The sequence below is a fragment of the Copadichromis virginalis genome, linkage group LG16 (genome assembly GCF_057382275.1).
Source record: "Copadichromis virginalis isolate Kocher_CV1m ecotype Utaka linkage group LG16, C_Virginalis_male_GT1.1, whole genome shotgun sequence".
Taxonomy (NCBI): Eukaryota; Metazoa; Chordata; class Actinopteri; order Cichliformes; family Cichlidae; genus Copadichromis; species Copadichromis virginalis.
Window position 1 is genome coordinate 26,715,954 of NC_140633.1, and position 24,813 is coordinate 26,740,766.

Genomic DNA, 24,813 nt, shown 5'->3' on the forward strand with positions numbered 1-24,813 from the left:
GCGCCGTTTCTGCTGTCTACTCATTTCAATGGACCCGGCTTATTATGCAGGGAGGAGGAGCCTGCTGAGCCACAGCCCTCCCATCAGCATACGCCCTCTTTGTTCATGTTTCTACAGATTTTAAAAGGATGTGCACATGTATCCAACATACCAGGTTTTTGCTTAAAAAGGTTTATTATAGCACAGCAGGCCTAATATGAATCTACTTCTATGTATATCTAGGGTGAGACTGAGTCTGAGTCATTATTTTGCTTCCTGGAAAAAATATACAGAGAAGAAAGAAGCAGATCAGGAGGAGTAAGTTGGTTTTATTTTTGCAGATGTCTTAAAAAAAATCTTTCCGATAAAATGAGCATTTTATGATTATTTGATTTGAGGACCTTCTTATTAGACTCATATGTTTCCATCGCCAAGTAAAAACTGTAAAGCATATTGAGCACTGAATGCACAACTGGGCTGTCAGTCTTCTATTCTTCAATGCGTTTTTCTTTCTTTCTTTTTCTTTACCTAAGAGTCACTGACAGATGAAGAAGCTATGAGGTCAAACGGGTACAAATACGTAAAGGCCCCACATTCATCCTATGAAGAACCAAAGCATGCATTCCCTTTCATTTTGGCACATTTTGGTTGTATTTTAGTAATTTTGCATGCCTTTGCAGCCGTTCTTTGTCTCTTGTGAAGTCGGTTTGTGTGGTTTTTGCTGTTTTGCATCTGGTATTGTTGCTGTCTGTCTGATTTGGGTTGTTTTACATTTTGCTGTAGTCGGTTTGTTTCTAATTTCAGCTCTGGGGCTTTTGTTTTAATGGTCATCTTATGGTCTCATTTTCTAAACACTAATCAGCTCCCTAATGTGGTGTTTGTTTGTATTTGTTTATTTTTAAGGGTATGCATTTGTTGCAGTTTTTCTACTGGCACTGAATTTGAAAAATATTCAAATACCTCATCACGCCGGGTGATTCATCATCTCCTTACTCTCACTTTATTTTTTTTAAGGATTTATATTCAAGCTGTCATACTGTTAAGATAAATAAAAATATATTTATATGTGTCATGGTGCCAAATTTAAAAATGGGTAGCCAGTGTGTCTTTAAGCTCATTCTTTTGGTTTTCTTTTGGTTCACAAATCAATAATAATAAATAATGAATAGATACATTTTATAAATAAATAATGATATGAAATGATGTATCGGTGATTGACGGGGTCCTCAGCAGCCATTTATAAAATCACAGACAGCTGCTTTACAGTCTCAACACAAAAATCATTTTCTTCTTTGTATTATTTGTTGAAATCAAACAATGGATGTGCATTTTGCAGCTCATGTACTGCCTTTGCTAACAGGTATGATAACACCAGATAGACGAATATGTTACTCTATACTGAGCAGTCATGCAACAGCCCCAGACTGCAAACTGTATGCAGTCTGTTATATAATAGATGCTTGCTGTGTGATATGGCAGAATGTTTTGGTCAGTCTCCTGATTTGATAGTGTTGTTCTCACAGCTTAAAATTATTTTATAATTTTACTTTGAAGCTCATTCTCTTTTTAAAAAAACTTTTGAAACACCATGTTTTCAGAGATGGAGCTATATTACCACTGATTAGTGAGTTTACTACACAGTATTTTAAAGTAACATATATGGGATGTTCAAACATTTCTCTAAGCATTTTTGCAATACCCCTCTGAGAAAACCGTATTCTTTATTTGTACCTTTAATTCACCTCAATACTAGTGGCAAAATCTACTAAATAGAGCAAAGTGCAATCCCCAAATCTTGCAAATCCTTCTCAATTTTGTCTTTCAGTCACTAACTCAACTTTTGAGTCAAATTGGTGAATTCAATCAAAGTACATTATATGTACTGATCAGCCTTTCTGGCTCCTAATATGTCAAAATGCCTGTTCAGCATTTCTGTTGCATTAGATTATACAAGCCTGTTGTTGGTAGTCAGTTAGTTAGTTGGTACTTATTAATCAAAAGGTTAAGAGCAGCTTTTATAAGAACAGTGCAGTCACTGTTTTGCGTTCCTGTAAGGATTTTCAGGGAGTAATACTTGAACAATCCCATTGTTGTGCCAAAGCTAGTTTACCGCTCACAGACACTTTGACTGGAGGTGATTATACCCTCTCACAATCACCTGACACACACATGGGGGCCACCGGGTGCCCTGACTCTCTGCTGTACAGCCCAGGTGAATCATTATGCACACCAAACAGATTCTCTCTGTCTGACTCAGAGCAATTTTACCTGTTTCTGGATAATTATTCCTAACCTGCATCCTTTCCTGATAAAAATAATAAAGCAGTAAATATCACAGCTACAGCACGAGTGTTTGCTAAGACGTAAAACCTTTATTAGATGTGTTAAACACACATTTAATGTGGGTCAGTACATGTCCCAAAGAGGAAAAAGCAGTTCTGAACTTAACAAAGGGGGCTTGCTGAGGATATGCAGCACTAAACCACAATTAAACTCACTGCTTTTTAAACTACATAACAACAGTGGAAGAATTACTCTTTGAGACAGCCGACTATGCTTACTGTCTGCATGAACAAAGAGAACAAAACATCCTGATGCCGGCCGGCTCGCTGGCCAGGCCCGCAGAAGTGCCCGCAGAAGTACCAGCTGAAATTTGGAGGAAAACACATCGGGGATGCAGAGGTCAAGGACAGAAGAGAAGAAAAAAGGTGACGGTGAGACAGCGGAGGCTCGAAGCGAGGAGGAGGTTTAAACCGTGTCTGCCGTCTATCGTGATGGGAAATGTGCGATCGTTGGCAAGTAAAATCGACGAGCTCTCAGCACTGGTACGGAGTCAGAGGGAATACCGAGAGTGTAGCCTGATGTGTTTCACCGAATCATGGCTGCACCAGGTCATTCCCGATGAGAATGCTTCCGTGGAAGGCTTCCACACTGTTCGGGCGGACAGGGACAGCATCGCTAGCGGTAAGCGTAAAGGAGGTGGGCTTGCTGTTTTAGTTAACAACCGGTGGTGTAACCCTGCCAACATAACAATCAAAGAAAGGATTTGTTGCCCGGACACTGAACTGTGTGCTGTTGGACTCAGGCCGTATTATTTACCCAGGGAATTCTCTCACGTCATCTTGGTGGCTGTTTATGTTCCCCCCTCTGCTAACCCCACAGCTGCATGTGACACTATCCACTCTGCCATAGCTCGGCTACAGACTCGGCACCCGAGTGCCTTTATTGTGATCTCGGGTGACTTCAACCATGTATCACTGGACAATACACTACCAACATTCAAACAATATGTGGACTGTCCCACCAGGGGAGAGAAAACTTTAGACTTACTGTATGCTAACGTCAAGGATGCATACAGCTCCTCCTCCCTCCCCCCACTTGGTAGGTCAGATCATAACCTGATTCACCTCACCCCCCGCTATGTGCCAATTGTGAGGAGGGAACCTGTGACCACCAGGACTGTTAGGAGGTGGTCAGTGGAGGCAATAGCGGAACTACAGGGCTGTTTCGAGGTGACCGACTGGGAAACACTCTGTGAGCCTCACGCCGAGGACATCAATGGGCTTACTGAGTGTATCACAGACTACATAACTTTCTGCACCGACTCCATTGTTCCAGCTCAGACTGTTCATTGTTACCCAAATAACAAGCCGTGGGTGACTAAGGACATCAAAGCCCTCCTCAACAACAAGAAGAGGGCTTTCAGAGGGGGCAACAAAGAGGAGGTGAGGAAGGTCCAGGTGTTACTAAAGGACAAGATCAGAGAGGCTAAGGACAATTACAGGAGGAAGCTGGAGTGGAAACTCCAGCAGAACAGCATGAGAGAGGTGTGGAAGGGCATGAAGACCATCACTGGATTCAGGCCAACCAACAGCAGGGGAGCTGAGGGAGGTGAGAATAGAGCCGACGAGTTGAATCTGTTTTTCAATAGATTCGACACCACAGTGTCTGCTCCCACCCCCACAACCTCACCTGCAGTCAGCCTGGAATCCAGAGCCACACCACTGTGCCAGCCTCTCTCTTCACATGTTGCCTCCTGTGAGATTCCTGACACCCCTCCCCCACCCATCACCTTCACTCAATACCAGGTTGAGATGCAAATGAGGAGACTTCACTCAGGCAAGTCTGCTGGACCAGACGGAGTGAGTCCCCTTGTCCTCAAGGCCTGTGCCCCCCAGCTGTGTGGAGTCTTTCATAAACTGTTTATGCTGAGTCTGAGTCTGCAGAGGGTCCCGGTGATGTGGAAGACATCATGCCTCGTCCCTGTACCAAAGACGCCTCGTCCCAGTGGCCCCCAGGATTACAGGCCCGTGGCACTGACCTCCCACATCATGAAGACCCTGGAAAGGCTCATCCTGGACCAGCTGCGACCCATAGTAAGACCACATCTGGATCCCCTTCAGTTCGCTTATCAGCCTCGTCTCGGAACAGAGGACGCCATCATCTACCTGCTCAATCGTGTCTACACCCATCTGGACCAGCCGGCGAGCACTATGAGGGTCATGTTTTTTGACTTTTCCAGTGCTTTCAACACCATCAGGCCGACCCTCCTGGGTGATAAGTTAGCAGCGATGCAGGTGGATGCTTCTCTGGTGTCCTGGATTGTTGATTACCTGACAGGAAGACCACAATATGTACGTCTCCCACAGTGTGTGTCTGACAAGGTGATTAGCAACACAGGGGCACCACAGGGGACTGTCCTCTCCCCCTTCCTCTTCACCCTCTACACCACAGACTTCAGCCACTGCACAGAGACCTGCCATCTTCAGAAGTTTTCTGATGACTCTGCGGTGGTTGGATGCATCAGCAGGGATGATGAGACAGAGTACCGGGCTGTGGTCGACTCCTTTGTCACGTGGTGTGAGCAGAATCATCTGCAGCTCAACGTGGCAAAGACCAAGGAACTGATCGTGGACTTCAGGAAGACCAGGAAACACTTGACCCCTGTTTCAATCCAGGGGGTCAGTGTTGACATTGTGGAGGACTATAAATACCTTGGAGTACACATTGACAATAAACTGGACTGGGCTAAAAACACCACAGCACTTTACAGGAAGGGCCAGAGTCGTCTCTATTTTTTGAGGCGACTGAGGTCCTTCAACATCTGCCAGAAAATGCTGAGGATTTTCTATGAGTCTGTGGTGGCCAGTGCGATCCTCTATGCTGTTGCATGCTGGGGGAGCAGGCTGAGGGTCGCAGATGCCAACAGACTTAATAAACTGATCCGTAAGGCCAGCAATGTTGTGGGGATGGAGCTGGACTCCCTCAAGGTGGTGTCGGAGAGGCGGATGCTGTCCAAGATAAAGACAATGTTGGATAACACCTCCCACCCACTCCATGACATGTTGGTCAGTCACAGGAGCTCGTTCAGTGAGAGACTGAGATTACCGAAAAGCACCACTGAACGACACAGGAAATCATTCCTGCCTGTGGCCATCTCCCTGTACAACGCATCCACTTAACACACTGTTTGCTGCTACAACTACACATGTTTCTTTTCCAAATATTTATTTATAAGTGACTTATGTATGTATGTATGTATATATATGTATATAGTGTACTATTCTTAGTTAGCGTATTGTCTGTCTTGTCTTAATGTTGGTTTAAAATGGAGCACTGTAACAAAAAATAATTTCCCCCAGGGATCAATAAAGTATTCTGATTCTGATTCTGATGATTCTGATTTGGTTATCACGATCCCCAAACAGACTGGGGGGAAGGGACAGGTAAGACCTGCTGTTCTTGACCCCTGATATGGACTCAGCCAGCTGATTTGGTCCTTTGGTGTTGGTGCAGATGAGGTTAGAGATTTTGCGTTAAAAAATTGACTTTGGTTAGTTAAAAGAGAGTCAAAACACTCCCTTTTAGCTCTTTAAGTTTCTAGTTAACAGTAAGAAAAAAAAGATTCATTCTAAAAATCACACTTTTGGAATGGGGATTTGTTTTCTTTAAATCTTCAGGCTTTCAATGTCAGCCTCAGGAAGGCATTTGGATACATTATTTCATCACAGTTTATATCTGCATTTAAAAAAGTTTTATCCTAGAAAAATCCTACATACCAAGTGGAACACCAGGCATACCAGGAAGGGGCCAATGATCAGCTGAGCTATGAAATGTATACTAAACGTTTGCTTTAATGGTGAAATTATGTTTATCTATAGAAGCCTGTTTACTCCTCTCTCTGGGTTTTTTTTTATCATGTAAAATTTATAAAAGGCAGGAAGAATACCCAGTGTTTAAGCATCTGTTTAGTGCTTTATTTTACAAGCTTTACAGCTCTTCTTTACAAGCTATGTCCCCACATCCTGCTCTTACAGTGCGTGGTCCACGGAAGTAAAGATCAGTGGACACAAATGACCACATGCAGTAGCACCATCAGACAGGGCCAGAGCAATATATACTTCATGCATGAAAGCCATATATACTTCATGCATGAAAGCCATGGGCTGCACTTAAAAGGTACCAAGTCATGTGACCATTTCAGATCTGTCGATTGGCCCTGTTATATAAACATCTGGTTAGTTGTGAAAATAAAGCATCACACGTGAGGAACTGTGTTTTTGAAAGGTTAATTGGAGATAGAGTCTATGATGAGCCCCCCAACCCCCACTAGTGGGAATGACCTCAGGCAAAGTCATTCAGGTCAGGTGAAGGATCCTTTTGTAGCTTCGTGTCAAATAATGGACAAGTCGGGATTGAATGCATGCGATGGAGGTCCCAGTGATGGGGGATGACTGATGATCCTCTCTATAGCCACAGGCTGTTAGTCACAACCAGACCAGGCTAATCACTTAACTGGAGCTGCTTTGATTATGTAAAAAACCTCCACCCATAAATTGATGAGTAAACAGTGCAGCTAAACAACAAGCGCGATGAACCCTGGGTTATCGTCAGCTGGAAATATCACTGGTGTCTGACCTACAAATACTATGTTGTGTTAACTAAGAGCAGGTTTGAAATCTGTGAAATTAGCACAGTTTATATAATAGTGAAAACTGAATATATTACTAATGATAATACCAAGTCATACGCTTACCTTAGACACTTTGCACTGGTATGAGAAGTAATACTATAAAATTAGGCCTAAAGACAAATCAAAAACCAAAAGCAAAGTGGCCAAAATTGACCAAACTTAAGTGAAGAAAGACATGAAAGTCCTAAAAGTAAGCTTTTATGATGTTTTCTCTTTTTTCTGTGTGAATGGTCTCGGTCATCCAGGGAACAAAGCAACAGGAAGATGGGAGTTAGGTAAAATTAATTGAATCAGAGATAGTTTAGCCAAGATGGATGGCCAAATGAAAGCAAAGACATTGAAGTAAAAATGGATCATCTAACAATATCAAACAAAGGTGATTCGATCTTTATTGTATCACACTCGTAGGCAGCATCACCTAAATGTGTAAATATGGTCGATGACAAATCCTGCTGTAGCTTTTATCAAATTATGGAACTGATCCTTGAACCTCACAGAGTCGACCGGTCTCCATCACAACGCATTACTCACAGCAATGTCAGCAACTCCTGCTGTTTTATAAAAGAGATGAAGGGACAAAAATATCCTTTAAGCGAAAACGATTTAGTTGATGTTATTATAATTGATTTTGTTACAATAAAATGTCATCGCTTTATTCTGGGTTTTTTCATAGCAAGCTTTACATAAACAGAAGGTTATTCAAATTTTTAGGAGATCAGCAATTTTCTGTTTTATCAAAACAAAAAAATGCTATAAAGTTACAGTTCTGCTGAAAAAGGTTTAAGTACCTCTCATTACTTTTTCCAAGGAGCCAGACTGGAGTTCTCTGGGCTTTCTGAAAGTTATCCAAAGTTTGTCTTTTGCCATTGGCCGCTTTTTGTGCACCTGACCATTTTCAGAAGTGTTTTTTTTATTTGTTAAGTCATTAAACACTCACCTATCAAGCATAAAACCAGCACCCAACTCAAGGGATGAACAAGTGTTGTGTCTACACATAACTCACAACTTAACGTAAAACAAAGCTTGCCAGGCATAAAATAGTAGTTTTACACCAACAAGGTAATTTCCAAACAGCTGTTAGCTGGAAATTTGGCATATCTCAATATGGTGTCCTTAAAAAAAACTCTGAGGAAACTTGACAGGTGAATAGTATCTGTAAGTCATGTCCTTAAGAAAAAAAAAATAAGGCAAAAATAAAGAAAGCAGGGAGTAAAGGCTAAGGTATGCTAATTACACAAGACCTGGACTGAAAATCGGTGGCAACAGGTCTGATGGACAAATGAATCTAAATTTGAAAATTTTGGTTCAAAATGTCATCAATATGTGCAAAGGAGATCAGGTAAGAGAGTTAGAGACAGAGGTTAAATAGTGAGTGTCTCAAACTATTTGTAAAACACGGTGGAGGCTCAGTCGTGGTTTAGGACTGCACTTCAGCCTGCGATGTTGGAGATCTTGTCAAAATTGATGGAATTATGAACACATAAAAGTACTTTTTAGCATGACAATGATCCCAAACACACTGCCAATGCAGTAAAAGCATATCTGGATAGGGAAAAAAGGACATTGGGACACTTTCCATCATGGATTGACCTCCCCAGAACCCACACCTCAACATTATTGACCATTTTGGGATCATATTTACAAAGAACAGCATAAAAGGCTGAATGTTCTTCAACAGGCTTGGAGAACTATTCCTGACTACTTAAACAAGAAAGTTTACCTACAAAGTTCAGACTGTGTTGAAGAATAAAGGCTGCCATACCAAATATTGACTTTCAAGTTTGTTTGACTTGTGGAACCACTGTTTTTGCCTTATATACTGTATTTCCATGTATGTTTGCACATCTTTCAATAGATCAGTAAACCTATTACTATTTTTTCTAACAAAATACAAAGAAATGATGGTGACTCAAAACTTTTGCACAATACTGTATAATTGAAATTCATCTGCTCCTGATCTAAACAATAAAATCAATTATGGAAAAAAAAAATGCAGGATGTAACATTCATTCCAAGCAAGCAAATGCCTAATGGGGTCATCATTATCTTAGCTTAGCTTGTGAGCATGCTAATGTTAGCTAATTAGAAAAAAACAGACTTCCCCTGCTCAGGCTGAAAGCAATGCCATTCATTTTGCAGATACTCATTTATAAAATCAATCTGATAGCCTGATTTTATCAGGCAAAAGCAAATAATCTAATGGACTCAATGGCTGATAGTGGCGCTGGGATAGATCCCTGCTGCTTGTGTAGCTAAAGATAAAGATACAAATGAGTGTTAAAGTTTAAAGCCTGACAGCCAGTATGCTTTTAGTTAAGGGGGGTGAAAGAATTTCAGAAAGACATTCCTCGCTGTGATTAATTTGACATAATAAGCCTCACTAACAGCTATTATTGGAGCTAAAGTCCAAGCATCAGGATGTCACAATATCACCACAAGCATTCCTCAGAGCATACTTGCACCCCAAATGCATACCATACCTTCCCTGAGTTTGAGGAATGAGAGCCAACTCACTCTTCCCATGCTCCCCCCCCACACTGTCCATTTCCTGTTTGTTTATAGAGCCTTGTGTTTCAGTACTCCCACAATATGTGACTTAATTGCTTTAAGAATCCTAGAATTTTTTTTTTCATTGATCCAAAAAGAGAAAAACTACAGGGTTACATCAGTAATGAAATACAAACATAGCAAAGGTATTTTGTCATGGTACTTTTTTATTGTTCGTTGTTTGTTTCTCAGGACCAGATTCTCTCAGATGCCAGAGTATTATGGTTTGTGCGCCTAACGCTGACTCACTGGTCATTCAGAGCCTGAGAAAACAGGCAAGGTACATTCCTCTGCGTAGCCTGACCTCCGGACTGATATAGAGACTTCTTGGGAATTCGTTTTGTTCAGCTGTGCATGAATCACAGGCAGCTCAGCACTTAGATTGCCCCCTCGAAGGGTTGCATCACTAATCAGTGAGAATTACCATATATGTTCAGAACTGGTCATATTAGCAGTTGGTGTGTAACAAGTAAGCAAAATAACCAAACTTTATAACCATAAGCTTGAAGCTGCATTTAATAAAATATTTAAATCAGCAGTTAAAGATTGAAGAGACGAAGCATGTAAAAGATCACCTAATAAAAGTGAGATCTTCAGGTTAGCTGATAAACTATTGCAGTTAATTCAATCTCACGGCTGTGATCTCAAAAGACCAGACCCTTACTCATACTCTTCTGTGTATGAGGACCTCGGGTAAAGAAAAGTTCAAAAGTTCAGTTTATCATGGATTACCTCTTTATCTTTAAGAAGAGACAATAAAAACACACTGCGGTTAAACTGTAACAAAACAGAGGAGCTAAACAACCATAGTTTGAAGTTTTGGTCTGCACCCAGAAGTAGTAGATGAAAAGTAGTGGGCCTAAAATTGACCCCTGTTGGACTCCATAGTTAAGAACAAGCTGGTATTTCCTTAAACATACCAAAAGATTAATTTAAACAAAGAGGTCCAACCCAATCTGAGACTATTCAAGAGATTAACATGCCATACCATGTCTAACACTGTTCTCTGGTATTTAAATTCAGTTTTATTTATTTATTTTTATCACAACAGTTGCCTCAAGACGCTTTATATTGTAAGGAACAGGTAACCACTAACCTTGACTTCTGGTCAGTGGTTCTTTCTACAATTTTATGTTAAATTTATTTATATTTATTATTAATTTTCTATAATTAAATTTTCAGTTTATCTTGTAATTTTATACATTTACTATATATGTATGCTGAGGTGTTTCCTCTTGCCTATATGGCACTGTGTTGGAATGTGAGGGGTCCAGGGGATGGGAGGTTGTTGATGATCTTAATGTACACAGCTGTATTTTGGTCTTCAGTTGATACAATATATAGAGGGAAAGGATATGAGGAAACACCTGGAAGGCAGGATAAACTTAAACATAAACTACACTACAATCTTGAAACTGAAAACTAAGAATATGCTACTTAGTTATTTAAACCATTCAGGTTTTATACCAGGTCTCTTTAAGATATGAAATATCACATGTTTAAATCACTGGTAAAGGTGTTTCTGTTTAAGATGTGTAAGATATAAAGTTGAGCAGATGATGACTTTAACTGAGAAATGGTTTTTAGTAAATCAGACAGTGGGCATAAGGTCACACAGGGGAGCTGTGGCAAAGGATTTGACACCTGATGTTGTCAGTCTTACTTCAAATAATAATAGTAATAATTCTTAAAATAAGGCCACGGATGGGCAAACTGTGCATTGATATAACTGACATTTTTGTTTTTGTTGCACTTTGTATGAAAATGATTGCTTGATACAAAATACTAATGGCGTTTTATTTTGAAAGCTTCCCCACCTCCCATAAATGCAACTCACTGACATGTTTTATGGCCCCATCACATTAATTAATTCCAAGCAAAAGCCAAGATTACCCCAGTTCATGTAAAGCTGATGGAGTTCCTAACATCAACTATTCCAAATAGACTGAAGTGGATTTTTTGGAGGTGTCATTTCAGGGGCGGTGGGGATCTGAAGACACCTGCTTCCACCAGAAACAACAAAGAGGGTTTATTCTGGGGGTAGTGGGTAGTGACAGAGGGGATGGTTCAATCTAATTACAGACTCTGGGGAGATGACTTCATTGAGATGACGCCCAGCCCTAGAGCGAGTGAGGTTTTTTTTCTGTATCTCCCATCACACCAGGGACAGGCCTGCCTAATAATTGTAGGGTAGTCTGGACTGCACCTTTAACTTGCACAGTAATTAAAAAGTGGACTCCAGTTCACTGCAAGATGATCTTGTGAGTTAAGCAGTTTCTCTAGTGTTTGTGTTATTCTAAATCCCATCTTTTAGGCTTACAATTGTGCTTCAACACCTCAGTAATTGGTATGGCCCGGAGTGCATTAGTTTGCTGGGAATTTTTTTATGGTTTGAACATCAATTTTCCACAAGAGAGGGGGGGGTGCAAAGATGGGATGCTGACAGGCTTTCCTCAGGCACTACCATGCTCATAACCAAATTATAAGCCCATGCACGTCATTCTTCCGCTCATTCCCAGGGCAATCGACAGCATCTGACAGTGGGCTAATGAGCCACAGAGTCCTATCTGTAGCTGAGATCAGCTGCCATTAGCAATTGTGATGGCCCCCTTTTCAATTTTCTCAGAATTGACACTAATGAAAGAAGAGGCAGGAAATGACATCCGTGTTTAGGCTGTCATTACTGTAAAGTAGATAGAACTGACAAAAAGAGTAAAAGCATGTGGAGAAGTGAATCTATATAACCCTACAAGTGCAGTGATGGGCCTGCAGGCAGATGTAGGATCTATTAACTGAAATTGCCAGGATTAGTGTATACATGTCACATGGAGATAAACTGCTGTTCCCATCACACATCAGTCCATCAGCCACTTAAGAGCTCTTTCTAACCATAATGGAGTGCACACGGGCAGAAAAAGTAGCCTGGAAGCAACTTTGACTTTTCTATGAGTGTAACGAAACACTAGGAAGGACACAACAGCCTCATAGGAAAAAAAGAGTGTATACAATTTAATTAAATGCATGCAAAACACACCAGAATGGCTACTAATGTGTTACAGTGTATGTAAATGGTACAGGCACAGGGCTTCATGTGTTTTACTACAGTAGTTTGAGTACGCAAGGATCAGTACTAATGGATTCTTTTAGTCTGAAGGTAAACTGTAATCATCTGTAATCTACCTTAATATCATTAGTGTTCAGTAATGTCCCTGTGAAACTATGTTAACCAGATAAGACGTCAGTTGCAGCTCTTCATATATTGCAGCGCCATCTAGTGTCCTTAAAGGAACATAAAGTTATAACACGGGTATATTTCCTATCAGATAGCTCCTGATAAGTTATTATTGTAGCACCAACATCGTGCCTGAGAAATTTTCCAGAGGAAATTAAAAGGTTGATTTTTTTTTTTGTTATTTATTTATTTTTTTAAAGAAGAAAAAAAAAGATAATTCCACTGATGTAGATGTTAGTACTGGTTGACATGCAGTTATCATTCATACCCAGTGAAAAGACACAAGGACACAGAGCTTATAGCTTTAGGAGTGGGGTCCTAAAGCTATAATAAAGCTACCCGTTCCTGAACTGGCTGCTTTGTTATTTTGCCATGCAAAACACAAAGGGAATTGTTCTCAGCCTACATAATACATAGTATGACAGCATGTTGTTAAAAGCAAGGCGTCATAGGGTGGCTTTGGTGGCAGGATTCCCACTTAGCCTGCACAGTTACAGACTTACATACTTCTATTTTGTCGTTTTTGTGTTTTTTGTATGTTCACATGTGTAAATAACCCCAACAATAGACAGGTATACACACAGGAATGCAGTAAAGTTATGTTACTTAGCTACTGATATTTAAATTTTATAATTTAAAATCTATAACCACATTGAATTTTCGCCTCTGTTTTTAACTTCCAAGTGTGCTTGACATATTTGGATCAAGATTTTATCTTATTTATTTTTATTTCATTTATAATTTAAGCTTTGAGATATTTATAGTATATTAAATGTCTCTATTTATGAGAAAAATAATAACTACTAGGTCTCACTGATAACGGTGATGACAAAAAGGGGCCTGCCAGAACAGGTTTTGAGGCGAATCGACAGACTTTAGGACCCAGCTGATGACTAAATAAAAATCACGTGGTAGTGCTACTGAAGCGGGGAGGACGTTGACTCAATGCTTCCCCCTGTTAATAATAGACTTGGAGTGAGGTGAAAGAAGACTGTATATGTTTGCATCTATAGCTGTTATAGATGTTTTAGGTTTAACCGTCACAGGTAGGCAGCGGACATGGCTGCTGCTGCTGCCTTACTCCTCGCTGCACTGACTCTTGCCTGTTCAGATGTGAATGGAAATTTGGTAAGAATGAAACTAAAGGTTTTTTTTACAGTAGTTCAGTCAGCTGATCTTTCGTTTTTTCCCCCTGCCTCTCTCTACTTCCTTGAAAGGTTCGTGCAAAAAATATATAACTTTAACTATATATAATTTCTGTAACCTTTTATATGTGCATACATACATAGTTTACCTACAGTTGTTCTCGCAGCATCATTAATAACTGCCCAAGCTGCTACCCAAGTTCAGTCCTGAGAAATATGCAGTGGAAGTTATAGACAGATTATCAGCACTTTGACTCTCATAGCAGTTACCGTGACTATATTGCAGGCCTCTGGAGAGAGATCTTTCTCTATAGACTACAAAAGAAACTGTTTCCTGAAAGATGGGAAGCCTTTTCAGTACATCTCAGGGAGTATCCACTACTCCAGAATCCCACGGTACTACTGGAAGGACCGACTCGCGAAGATGTACATGACTGGACTGAATGCCATCCAAGTGTAAGCCGACCCCATCGCAAACATTTAAATATAAATGTTTTTCAACTGGATTGTTTGTTGGCCTTTATAAACATTGTACATTTACCATGTCTGTATACACAGATATGTGCCCTGGAACTTCCATGAAACGGTACAGGGAGTTCAAAACTTCACAGGAGACAGAGATCTGGAGCATTTTTTGGATCTGGCCAACCAGACGGGTCTGCTGGTCATCCTGCGTCCTGGACCGTACATCTGTGCTGAATGGGAAATGGTGAGAACAGAGGTCATAACATCCACATCCCAAAGGTGCTTTGTTGGATTGAGATATTGAAGTCTGGTGATTGTGGAGAACATTTGAGTACAGTGAACTCAACGCCACCCTATTAAACCACCAGCAGCATTCTGACCTGTTGATACAAGGCAGCATGGATACAAGCATTTATTTTACTTAAACCAAGTTTAGAGCCTACCATCCAGCAGAAATCAGTACTCATTAGACCAGGCGACATTTATCCAATGTTCTGTTTTCCAGTTTTGAACAATCTGCTTATTGTAGCCTCAGTTTCCTGTTCTTAGCTGACAGGAGTGGCACCCGTGTGGTCTTTACATGCCCAACTGCTTAATCTGTGAATCTGTTTTACATGTTCACAGATGCTCTTTGCATACCTTGGTTGTAACAAGTGGTTATTTGAGTTACTTTTGTCTTCCTATAAGCTTGAAGCACTCTGGTCATTCTGATGGGCCAGAGAACTGCGGCTTACAGGTAAACTGTAGTCATGATTATGTTGTAAAATCAGAGTACATCAACCGATCTGGCACCAACAACTACGCCACGTTCAAAGTCACTTAAATCACCTTTCTTTCCCATTCTGGTGACCAGTCTGGTTTTCAGTAGGACATTTTCTCCGTGTCTACGTGGCTAAATGCATTGTGTTGCTGCTGTGTGATTGGCTGATTAGATATTTGTGTTAATGAGCAGTTGAGCAGGTTCACCTAATGAAGTGGCTGGTGGTATATATTACTATAACTGTAGTAGGATGCACACATTTATGCCATATTTCATATATTAAAAATACAAAGTTAAAATGTGTGGAGGTATTTTTTTACACTGCTCTCCAAATCCCTGTGGTGAGATAAAAGAGGCTGGCTAATCACATGATTGCCCACGTTTCTGCCTTCATTCTCTTCTAATTTTCTCTTGCAGGGTGGACTGCCTGCCTGGTTACTTCAAAAGCCAAACATCATACTGCGCTCTGCAGACACAGGTAAAACATGCACCTATGACCCTTTTTGAAATGTATTGCTTTATGAACATTATCTGTTTTCTCCCAGATTACCTGCAGGCAGTCAGCAACTGGCTTGCTGTTCTCCTCCCCAAAGTGAAACCTTGGCTCTATGTTAACGGGGGAAACATCATTACTGTCCAGGTAGAGTTCTAAGTGGGTCGCTATAAAGCTTTTTAAGAGTTAGTGTATTATTATTGGATTTGAAAATATACAATCTTAAATGCAGGTTGAGAATGAATATGGGAGTTACTACAGCTGTGACTACAACTACATGCGTCACCTGCGCACTCTCTTCCGCTTCTTTCTGGGCGAGGACGTCATCCTGTTCACCACTGATGGAAACACAAACAAGGAAATGATATGTGGGACTCTGGAAGGATTATATGCCACAATAGACTTTGGGACAGGTTGGTATTGTGTGACGGTGTCCAAAGATAAAACATCATCTTCTTGTTCTTTTAGAGATCGTTGTTATTTCTACATGTTCTTTTCTCAGACACCAACATCACTGAAGCCTTCGCCCGGCAACGACGATTTGAACCTCGAGGACCCCTGGTTCGTTACATATCTATTCACTAAACATAATCCTAAGAAGCAGGGGCTGAATATACACAATACACACTCACTGGCCATTTTATTATGTACACTTGTGTATTCTAATGACATTCAATTAAAAAAGCTGCAGAAAAAAATTCTGCTGATGTTTACAGTGGGTGGTGGTGCATTACTAATCAGTTACTTTTAATTTATTGATTGATATAGAAATTATTTAAAACGGAAAAGCTGAGCTCTTTACCTTTCTTCCTGGATACACTTAGAGTAGCTTTGCATGATTCACAGTTCAAAATAATCCTTATGAATCTTTCAGGGTGTTTCTCCATCACCTTCTAAAACAAATCTTTTTTAGGTGTGTCTCGTTCTGGACGACTTCCCTTTTAACAACTTTCTTTTTAATTGTCTTTGTCTTAAAGGTCCCCTTTCATACAAAGACAAACCTCATAATAGGCTCAGGTAGGACAGCTATCTTACATGACCAGCAGGGGTGGAGTCAAAGCAGTTAGAGAAAAGAAAGGCACAGTGAGGTGGACACAATATTTGAATGCAATGCAATCATGTGCAGCACTTCCACCACCTGCTATTATGTCAATAATGTACTATAGTTAAAACCTCTTTCACAAGTAAAAATGAATTTGTAACTCGTTCGTATGATTTCACAGGTATATGTGATAAAACTGTTTTAAATTACGTTGCAGGTGAACTCAGAGTTTTACACTGGCTGGTTGGATCACTGGGGAGATCAGCATGCTGTGGTTGATGCTCAGAAGGTCAGCAGAGTGCTAGGAGAAATGCTAACCATGGGGGCCAACGTCAACATGTATGTCTCCACAAACCCCCAAATCTTCCTCTCTGTAGAAACACATTCAAATAATAAAACTGTGTTAGTATACTAATGTAAAAGCCTGATCCAACAACCACAACAACTGGTTTATTTTCCCAGCTTATGAGCTTACCTGCAGTATCAGTGGCATGAGTCATGTTTGAATCCAACTGAAGATGCGGATTTTCATACCTCTCTTTTAAATTACAGCGAAAGGCCACTGTCCATTTACAGCTACTCATTTCCTACTTCATGCCTTTGTCCTTATACCATACTAGAGAACCTTTGCATGATCCAGAGTTCAAAATATTCCTTATTTACTTGAATTTACTGAAACAGGAGGTAGGTGGGAAATCTGTGATCACAGCCAGAGCTGTGCCTGATGGAGGGATTCCCACTCATATCATACAGAGCCAAGACTAGCCTTTGGCTCAAAAGTGTTACACTGATCACACATTAGAATCTTTAACACGGTGTGGCATGACAGGCCTTCTTTTTTGAAATGTTTGAACTGGATTAAGCTGACAGATTAACAGACATAAGGAGAGGTAGATACTTTTACTGCCACCTGTTTTATTCTAAAATGGGCATCGGTGTACAACCTCACTGTGACCCTGTGGGGATAAGCGGTTAAGAAAATGGACGGATTATGTTTTCTTATAGTTTTCGGATAAGCTAGGTAAATTTGGCTAAAAGGGACATCACAGTGCCACTGCAATCAATGTAATGATCGTTGGGATCCTTTAATTTGGATTAAATAAAAGCCAGCAACCTCATCCTTTAAGACACCACTGCTAATTTCCTCTGATATTACACTCTACGTCTCTTTCTTCTCAGGTACATGTTTGAAGGAGGAACAAACTTTGGCTACTGGAATGGTAACTTATTGACAGAATCTCAGTATTCATTCATTCATTGTCTCAGTGCCAGATTATATCACAGTTTTCATGTTTTAGAGGCAGATAAAAGCTCAGTTTGCAGTTTAGTGATCTCTAGTAACGCTCTGTTGTTCTCACTAAGGTGCTGATCATGACACCAGGTTTCGCTCAGTAGTCACAAGTTATGATTACGACGCCCCGCTGACTGAGGCAGGAGACCCCACAGAGAAGCTCTTGGCTATTAGAGATGTCATAAAGCAGGTAGAACTGATTGAACAGCCACCTGCTAAGGCTGATGTCCTGATTAATGCATGATTAATTCATCACCATTTCCCATCAGTTTAGAGAGATTCCCTCTGGCCCCATGCCACCAGCAACTCCCAAGTTTGTCTATGGCTTTGTGACCCTGCAAAAGGTAGGATCAGTTCAGGAAATTAATCCCAATGTCAAGAAATATTTTTAAAAATGTTCAAAACTCAAAAAAGTGTCACTTTAACAGGTTGGGGACATTAGTGGCCTGTTGAACACCCTTTCACCTCTGGGACCAATCAAATCTCAGTATCCTATTACGTTTGAAGAGGTGAAACAGGTATGGGGTGTCTGAGGGAAACAGTGGGGAGAGCATTATTGTAGAAACACTGTAACTCTTGAACCATGGAGAACTTCTAGACTGTTGTGTCTGCAACCTGTGTTGTCTATTGTGTTCAGTACTATGGATACGTGCTATATCGGACCACACTGCCGCACAACCTCTCAGAGCCCACACCACTTATCTCTCCACTGAATGGGGTTCATGACCGTGCATATGTGTCCGTCAATGGGGTAAGGCCTGACTGTGAACTTTTGTTGATGTCCTCGTCAGGGGAAAAACGTTGTAGGTTAAATCTGAGCTTGTTTGTCTGCGTCAAATTGTGAAGTTTCAAATATAAATGATGTTGTATCCGTTCACGCTTTTGGAAACATACAACCGTTTGAACAGGTTTTCCAGGGCCTGTTAGAGAGAGACACTGTGCTGGTGATGAATGTCACGGGACAGCAGGGGGACACACTGGACATCCTCGTAGAGAACATGGGCAGGGTTAACTTTGGCAGCAAGATCAATGACTACAAGGCAAGGCAATTAATAGAGCAAGCAAGCAGAGTACAAGCATTTAAAAACATACATTTCCCTGCAGCTGTTTGGAAGTTGCAGCAAGTAAAACCATGGACTACGGGTTTTAAATGGTAAATATTGTGTGAATTTCAGGGCCTGTTGAGCAACTTGATCCTGGGTAAAGATGTTCTGACTGACTGGAAGATTTACCCTTTGGACATTGACGGAGCCGTTACTGGTGGATGGCCTCACGGCAACAGCCGAAAGTCTGACCCTGCTCCTCGGAGAGAACCTACACGTGGACCAACCTTCTACATGGGGACTTTGCAGCCCAACGGCTTAGCATGGGACACTTTCCTCAAGCTCAATGAATGGACTAAGGTAATGCTGACTATATTTGGGGACATTCTGGACCTGGCAGACTTTATTCTTTTGTTTATTTACCCCACGTTTCTAGCAAGGAATAAAATAACTGTATTCTTCTGGATGTTTCTTTTTCCTTCATCAGGGTCAGGTTTGGATTAATGGTGTGAACCTGGGACGATACTGGCCAGCCAGAGGGCCTCAGCAGACTGTCTATGTCCCCGGACCCCTGCTTAGCACCACCCTGCCCAACAACATCACGGTGCTGGAGCTGGAAGGAGCTCCAGGACACTCGAGGGTTCTTTTTATGGACCGACCTCAGCTCAACATCACGCCTAAAAAGCTTTGACGGAGCCCACTGAATTTTGAAGTATTACATTTTCTTCACATTGCAGATCTAAAAATAATTATCAGTCTAACTGAAGCACAATAGTACTCTGAACAAATGATCTCACCTGAAGGAGCTGCTACACAACAGTATTTCTATGGCATATGAGACAATCTGATGTCAGCAGTTTTAATTTTTGACACAGAAACACTAAACACTCAATTACTTGCTGTTACAATATTCACCAAGCCTGTGCAAAAGAAATATATGCTGACTGTTGTTTTTAATTATTGCTTTTCTTTTTGCCCGATTACAGATGCTGTAAATAAATTGTACATTGATTTTATTACATACAGTATATGTATCCGAGTGTCTAAAATCACCTGCCACAATAAAATTAAGGCAAGTCAAAGCCTAAAAAAAGCCAAATTAACCAGTACTTTTAATGAGGTAGACTCCTCTCCAAGTAAAATAGTTCCTAGATGGACACTAGGTCTTTCCTGGAGGAGCATTTGCTTTCCGATGCATTTGAACACAGCGGGGAGTACAAAATGAATAATCCAGGTACTGAAAAGGGATCTTCCCAAGCAGAGACTCCCCACACAGCCAGCACCTCCTGTTGACAAAGACAAACCCACAGAAGAGTCACACCGTATTTCAGTGCAGCTTTTAAATAACTTGCTATTACATTATGCATTAGCTCAGCGAGAGGATGGCTCTTGAGAGACGTACTTGATATTAGAGATGCTGGCTCCTGTTGCAGCAACCTGCGCTGCAAATCTCTTCTCTGCTGCCAGAGCTCTCTATAATCAATAAGCCAAATATGAACATTTCCAAAAAACAGCCTCTTACAAGGAATCAGCTGCAGACCTTTAGCAGTAACCTACCTTTTCACGATCAGTCAGAGATACAAACTGCTTCTTTTCCTCTGCCTCCAGCTCTTGTTTCCTCTTTTCCTCTTTCTGCTCTTTTTCTCGCTGTTTTTTCTGGGCCTTCTGGGCCTTTTTCTTTTCCATCTTTTTCAGTTCAATCTCTGCCGTCAGCGGCCCAGGGATCTTTAATTGCACAGGAGTAAGACACTTAGTCAAATTACCAGCTTCCGTTTAATGCAATACATGTTCAAAGGTGCACGAGTTTAACCTTACCTGGGCCTTGCTGTAGTCGTATTTGTCGGGATTATCCCCCATATATTTCCGAAAGACGTTTCTTGTGTCTTTGTCAGGGGCGACGATGTACGGTGTCTGCCCTTTATTATCCCTGTAAAGGAATAATGTAGAGATGGTAATTAAACCTGGGCAAGGTTTCACTGTGTTCACTTCAGCTGCTACACAATCACACTTTTACAACGCTTGACGATAATATTCTTGATACCTGCAGGAGGGGTCTGCTCCTTCATCTAGGAGGAGGCCGATCGCTGCCTTTTGTGCAGCAGCTGTGGCAACATGCAGTAATGTGAACCCTGAAGCATCAATGGGTTTATTGAGGAGAGTATGAGGACTTGAGGCATCAGAAAGTTTGCTCTCCAAATGCTCTTGACCCTCTGACTTTTCCACAGGGAGCTGGAGGAGTGTGCGCAGAGCTTCCACATCCCCAACCTTGCAGGCAGTAAAGAGTGCATCCCTGAGGCTATACTCACATGACTCTTCAACAACATCTATAAAGAAAGAAAGCTTAATGTTGAGTTTTCACACTTGAAAACAATGCATTACACAGCTTTTGCAAGACTGAGAAACAAGTGGAAAAACAGATTTAAACCCCTACTCACCATCCACTTGTTTCTTGCTCTGTACCTTCCTTTTCCTCTTGCTCTTTGACTGCACTTCTTGAGGGAGATCTTCTACTGGTGTAGCCTCTGGCAGTTCCTCTTCTTTACCTTCTGCTTCTATGCTCTTTGGATTGGTCCCAAATGAATCTGGTATTTCATAAATTTTGCAGAACAATTGAGTAATAAACTAGCATGCCTTGGATTCCACCTGCGATGAGATAGTTGATCAGATCTACCTTCAATTGGAATTTTAGCTTCCTCCTTCTTTCGTCTCCTCCTCCTTTTGTGCCTGGAGGGATGGATTTCACACTCCCTGAGGTCCAGTGTTCCTAATGTCATTTCCACCATCTCCAGTTGGATCTCCCCACACTCTTCTTCATCAGTGCTTTCGCGGTTTTCTTCAGCTGATGCAAGCAATAAATTTGCAGTCAGGTTTACTAAGTTTAACATTATTATTTGATGCTATAGTTTATCCACCGAGGTCAACAGAGAGCTTACAGACCATGTTTAAACATCTTAAACTTACCTTTCTCTTGATCTGTGTTTAGTTCTGCTGTGGGTTTAACAGCTTTTTTCCACAGCTTTTTAGTTGGACTGAAGACTGCAGAAATGTCTGTGTCTTTCCCTGAAAAAAAGATATTACTGATTGTGCGATAAATATACCTAAGCTGCATAAACATGTGCAGGAGACATGTTATTATTTCAAGCACTTCGTGCTTCTTACCATACACATGAACAGTAGAAAGGACCTCATGTACCCTCTGTACCTCTCGAAAAGTTGCCCTGCGTGTTGCAAAGGGGATTGTGCAGATCCTGGGATCTTTTTTATCAAGGGGACCTCCTCGACCACCAAAAAAGATAGTTTTGTTGTAGCTGGGAGCTCGTATGAATATTTTAGAGGCCCCTTTCAAGTGTTCGGCCCAGGTTACAAGAAGGTCCTGAATGTCCTGCAAAAAGTTAAAGAAATTTAAATAAAAATCCAGGTTAACAAAAAATAAATAAAAAAAGAATACTACGTCATCCTATGAGTGAGGCAGAGAATTTAACCACATAGCCAAAACGAAATACTTGGCTCCATGGCTACACTACCGCAACCTCACAAAAGTACATGATCTATTCTTGGAGGAGAAAAACTAATGAATCAGCCAAAGGAATCTTGAGCTTTTATAGCCACTGTTTGAAAAACATCAACCAAACTTTATGAAGAAGAACAGATAAGGCATGGCTTTCACTCAAAAGGCGATCTGATGGAGCGCAGTATGACCTTGACTAGCGCCGCCTCATTGTGTCGTCGCAGTGCAGCTCCTGCAGATTTTGGTGCGTGACTGCGGTTCTGAGAATCTCTGAGTCCCTGGGCAGTGCCTCGTTTTGCTCGCACTGTGTATCGGTGGAAGGTCTTGTGCAGAAGGACTTGTTTTCTGGAACATAAAATACATTGTGCTGGACGCTTCACATCTCTGTGAATCGGCTGTGTTGTTGTGCTTTAAATTTCAGCCATAATGTGTAATATGAAAGCATACAAAGCAGGGAAATAAAAAATTACCCTTCAAATACAGCACCAGCAAAATGACCTCCACCAGTCATGAGAATGACCCACGTAGTCTTTGTTATAGCTTTCAGAGAGGATCCTGCATCGTGTTCGTCATCCAACTGAAACTTTTCAGGAAAAATGACAAAATATTAAATTATATAAATCTAAAGTGGTTTTTTTTTGTTTTTTGTTTTTTAACAGATTATAGATTTCATTGGACTGATCCTCACCTTTCCCTTAAGTATGCAGCGGTAGACTAACAGATAATCTCCCACTGAGTTCTGGAAAACCAACTTGCTGGAGAGCCGACCAGCTGTTAAAGGAGTTTCACCTGAGCTCTCCATGTCTTTGTCAGAGACCGTTCTGCTTTTAACTCCAGCATCGCTGTCCGAGTCTTCGTCCTCTGAATCGGACTCTGAGCCCGAGATACTTGATAAGTCTCCTGTAAAGTGACAACAATAGGTCAGTTGTTCCAACTGCTTCAGACCTTTTTTTCCTAGTTAAACTCCATCTTAGATGTGTATTACTCCAGTTTCCTCACCTGCACCCGTCTTCCTCTCAAACTCCTCCGCTGTGAGGGGCGGCAACATGGCCATCTTTTGTCTCAAGTTGAACCGATGCCAGTCAAGCTTGTAGTGCTCCCTCTGCAACACAAAGTGCATGTTCAGGCACCAGTTCTCAATGCATGAACAGATTGTAGAGTACTGCGTGGTTACCTGCTCCTCGCGGTTAATAAAGGGACATCTGCAGGCTGAGCAGACCATCTTCTCAGACACCTCTCTAACCAGGCTGGACTCGCCTTCTCGCCTGTCATCTTCAGCACTTCTATTTTCCACACCTGTGTGAGGAAAGACATTTATTCAACGACTGAATAAACTGGGCATCTTTTTCCCCACAACATCATATGTGTTCCATACATACAATCTGAGGCGAGGTCAATAATTACATCCTCCTTTAGGACGGGGTTCACCTCTCTCAATCCAAAAGCCTCATCATTCAAGCACAAATCAAAGATGGAGCGACAATCTTTGCGGGTAGTCATCGTTTGCTGGTTGGTTTATCTCATCTGTAATGGAAAGAAAGAGAAACCTGCTATAAGCTGTAGCTGGCGATCCCCTAAAATAGTGTTTGGCTGGGGCAGATCCACGACAGTTAACTGAACCAGATCATTAACACTTACTCTCCTGCACGAATCATAAGAGCAGCTGGCAACAACCTCAAGCCTATATTTATAGTGACAGTTTTGATCTACAAGGCTAACCCAATTTTGCTAATGTAAACATAAGTGTGTGCTCTTTGAACGACACGTTCAGCCACAATCTATTTAAAACACCGACTCTGTCCACTTCCTTAAACGGGACTTTAAGGACATTACAACTACTAAAAGTTACAATGAACTACTGGGAAAATAGTAAACGACTTACCATAAAAGGAACTGACAAAAAGCTGAGCCAACCTTAGGGTAACATGTGATTACGCTGACATTTCTACGGAAGCCCAAGAGCGTCATGAATGCTTCAGCGAGTGGCGTTCAAAGACCAAAGGTTGTAAATTAGCCGATCTTTCCTTTCACCGCGTTTCAGCAACGTGCATATATCACTGCAGACATTTACATGACAGATTACACTATTTATTCAGTTTATACACAAGTTTTCTTTATAATTACTAATAGTTTACAAACGTAGCCCACCAGTACTTAAACAAAAGTACTGATGGAACTTAAAACGCTAGTTTGGGTTTTAAGAATAAAAAAACAAACAAAGTTGACTCTAAATTACATAAAACAGTTAGTTGAGTTAATCTGCCTGATTAATGGTAAAAGGCGATTACAGACACTTTATTAGGTACACATTTTGAACCGATCATTGACTATGTAT

At 41.1% G+C, this 24,813-nt stretch overlaps 2 protein-coding genes across 2 annotated transcripts; one reads left to right on the forward strand and one right to left on the reverse strand.

Moving 5' to 3' along the window:
- The first annotated feature begins 13,672 nt into the window (after positions 1 to 13,672).
- On the forward strand, positions 13,673 to 19,991 carry glb1l (galactosidase, beta 1-like). Its single transcript, XM_085434153.1, has 16 exons — positions 13,673 to 13,859; positions 14,163 to 14,332; positions 14,435 to 14,585; positions 15,519 to 15,579; positions 15,647 to 15,741; positions 15,827 to 16,007; positions 16,097 to 16,155; positions 16,854 to 16,975; positions 17,816 to 17,856; positions 17,999 to 18,117; positions 18,197 to 18,271; positions 18,356 to 18,445; positions 18,565 to 18,678; positions 18,836 to 18,967; positions 19,103 to 19,330; positions 19,458 to 19,991. Exons 1-16 carry the CDS (start codon positions 13,791 to 13,793, stop codon positions 19,659 to 19,661), a joined length of 1,911 nt encoding a protein of 636 aa, XP_085290279.1. The 5' UTR covers positions 13,673 to 13,790; the 3' UTR covers positions 19,662 to 19,991.
- Positions 19,848 to 24,426, reverse strand: ankzf1 (ankyrin repeat and zinc finger peptidyl tRNA hydrolase 1). Its single transcript, XM_085434152.1, has 16 exons — positions 24,361 to 24,426; positions 23,858 to 24,002; positions 23,653 to 23,774; positions 23,478 to 23,580; positions 23,167 to 23,378; positions 22,949 to 23,061; positions 22,670 to 22,823; positions 22,130 to 22,352; positions 21,932 to 22,030; positions 21,642 to 21,809; positions 21,406 to 21,552; positions 21,012 to 21,294; positions 20,786 to 20,897; positions 20,528 to 20,695; positions 20,373 to 20,443; positions 19,848 to 20,256 (listed from the first exon to the last, which is right to left on the reverse strand). Exons 2-16 carry the CDS (start codon positions 23,976 to 23,978, stop codon positions 20,130 to 20,132), a joined length of 2,223 nt encoding a protein of 740 aa, XP_085290278.1. The 5' UTR covers positions 23,979 to 24,002; positions 24,361 to 24,426; the 3' UTR covers positions 19,848 to 20,129.
- Positions 24,427 to 24,813: the final 387 nt, after the last annotated feature.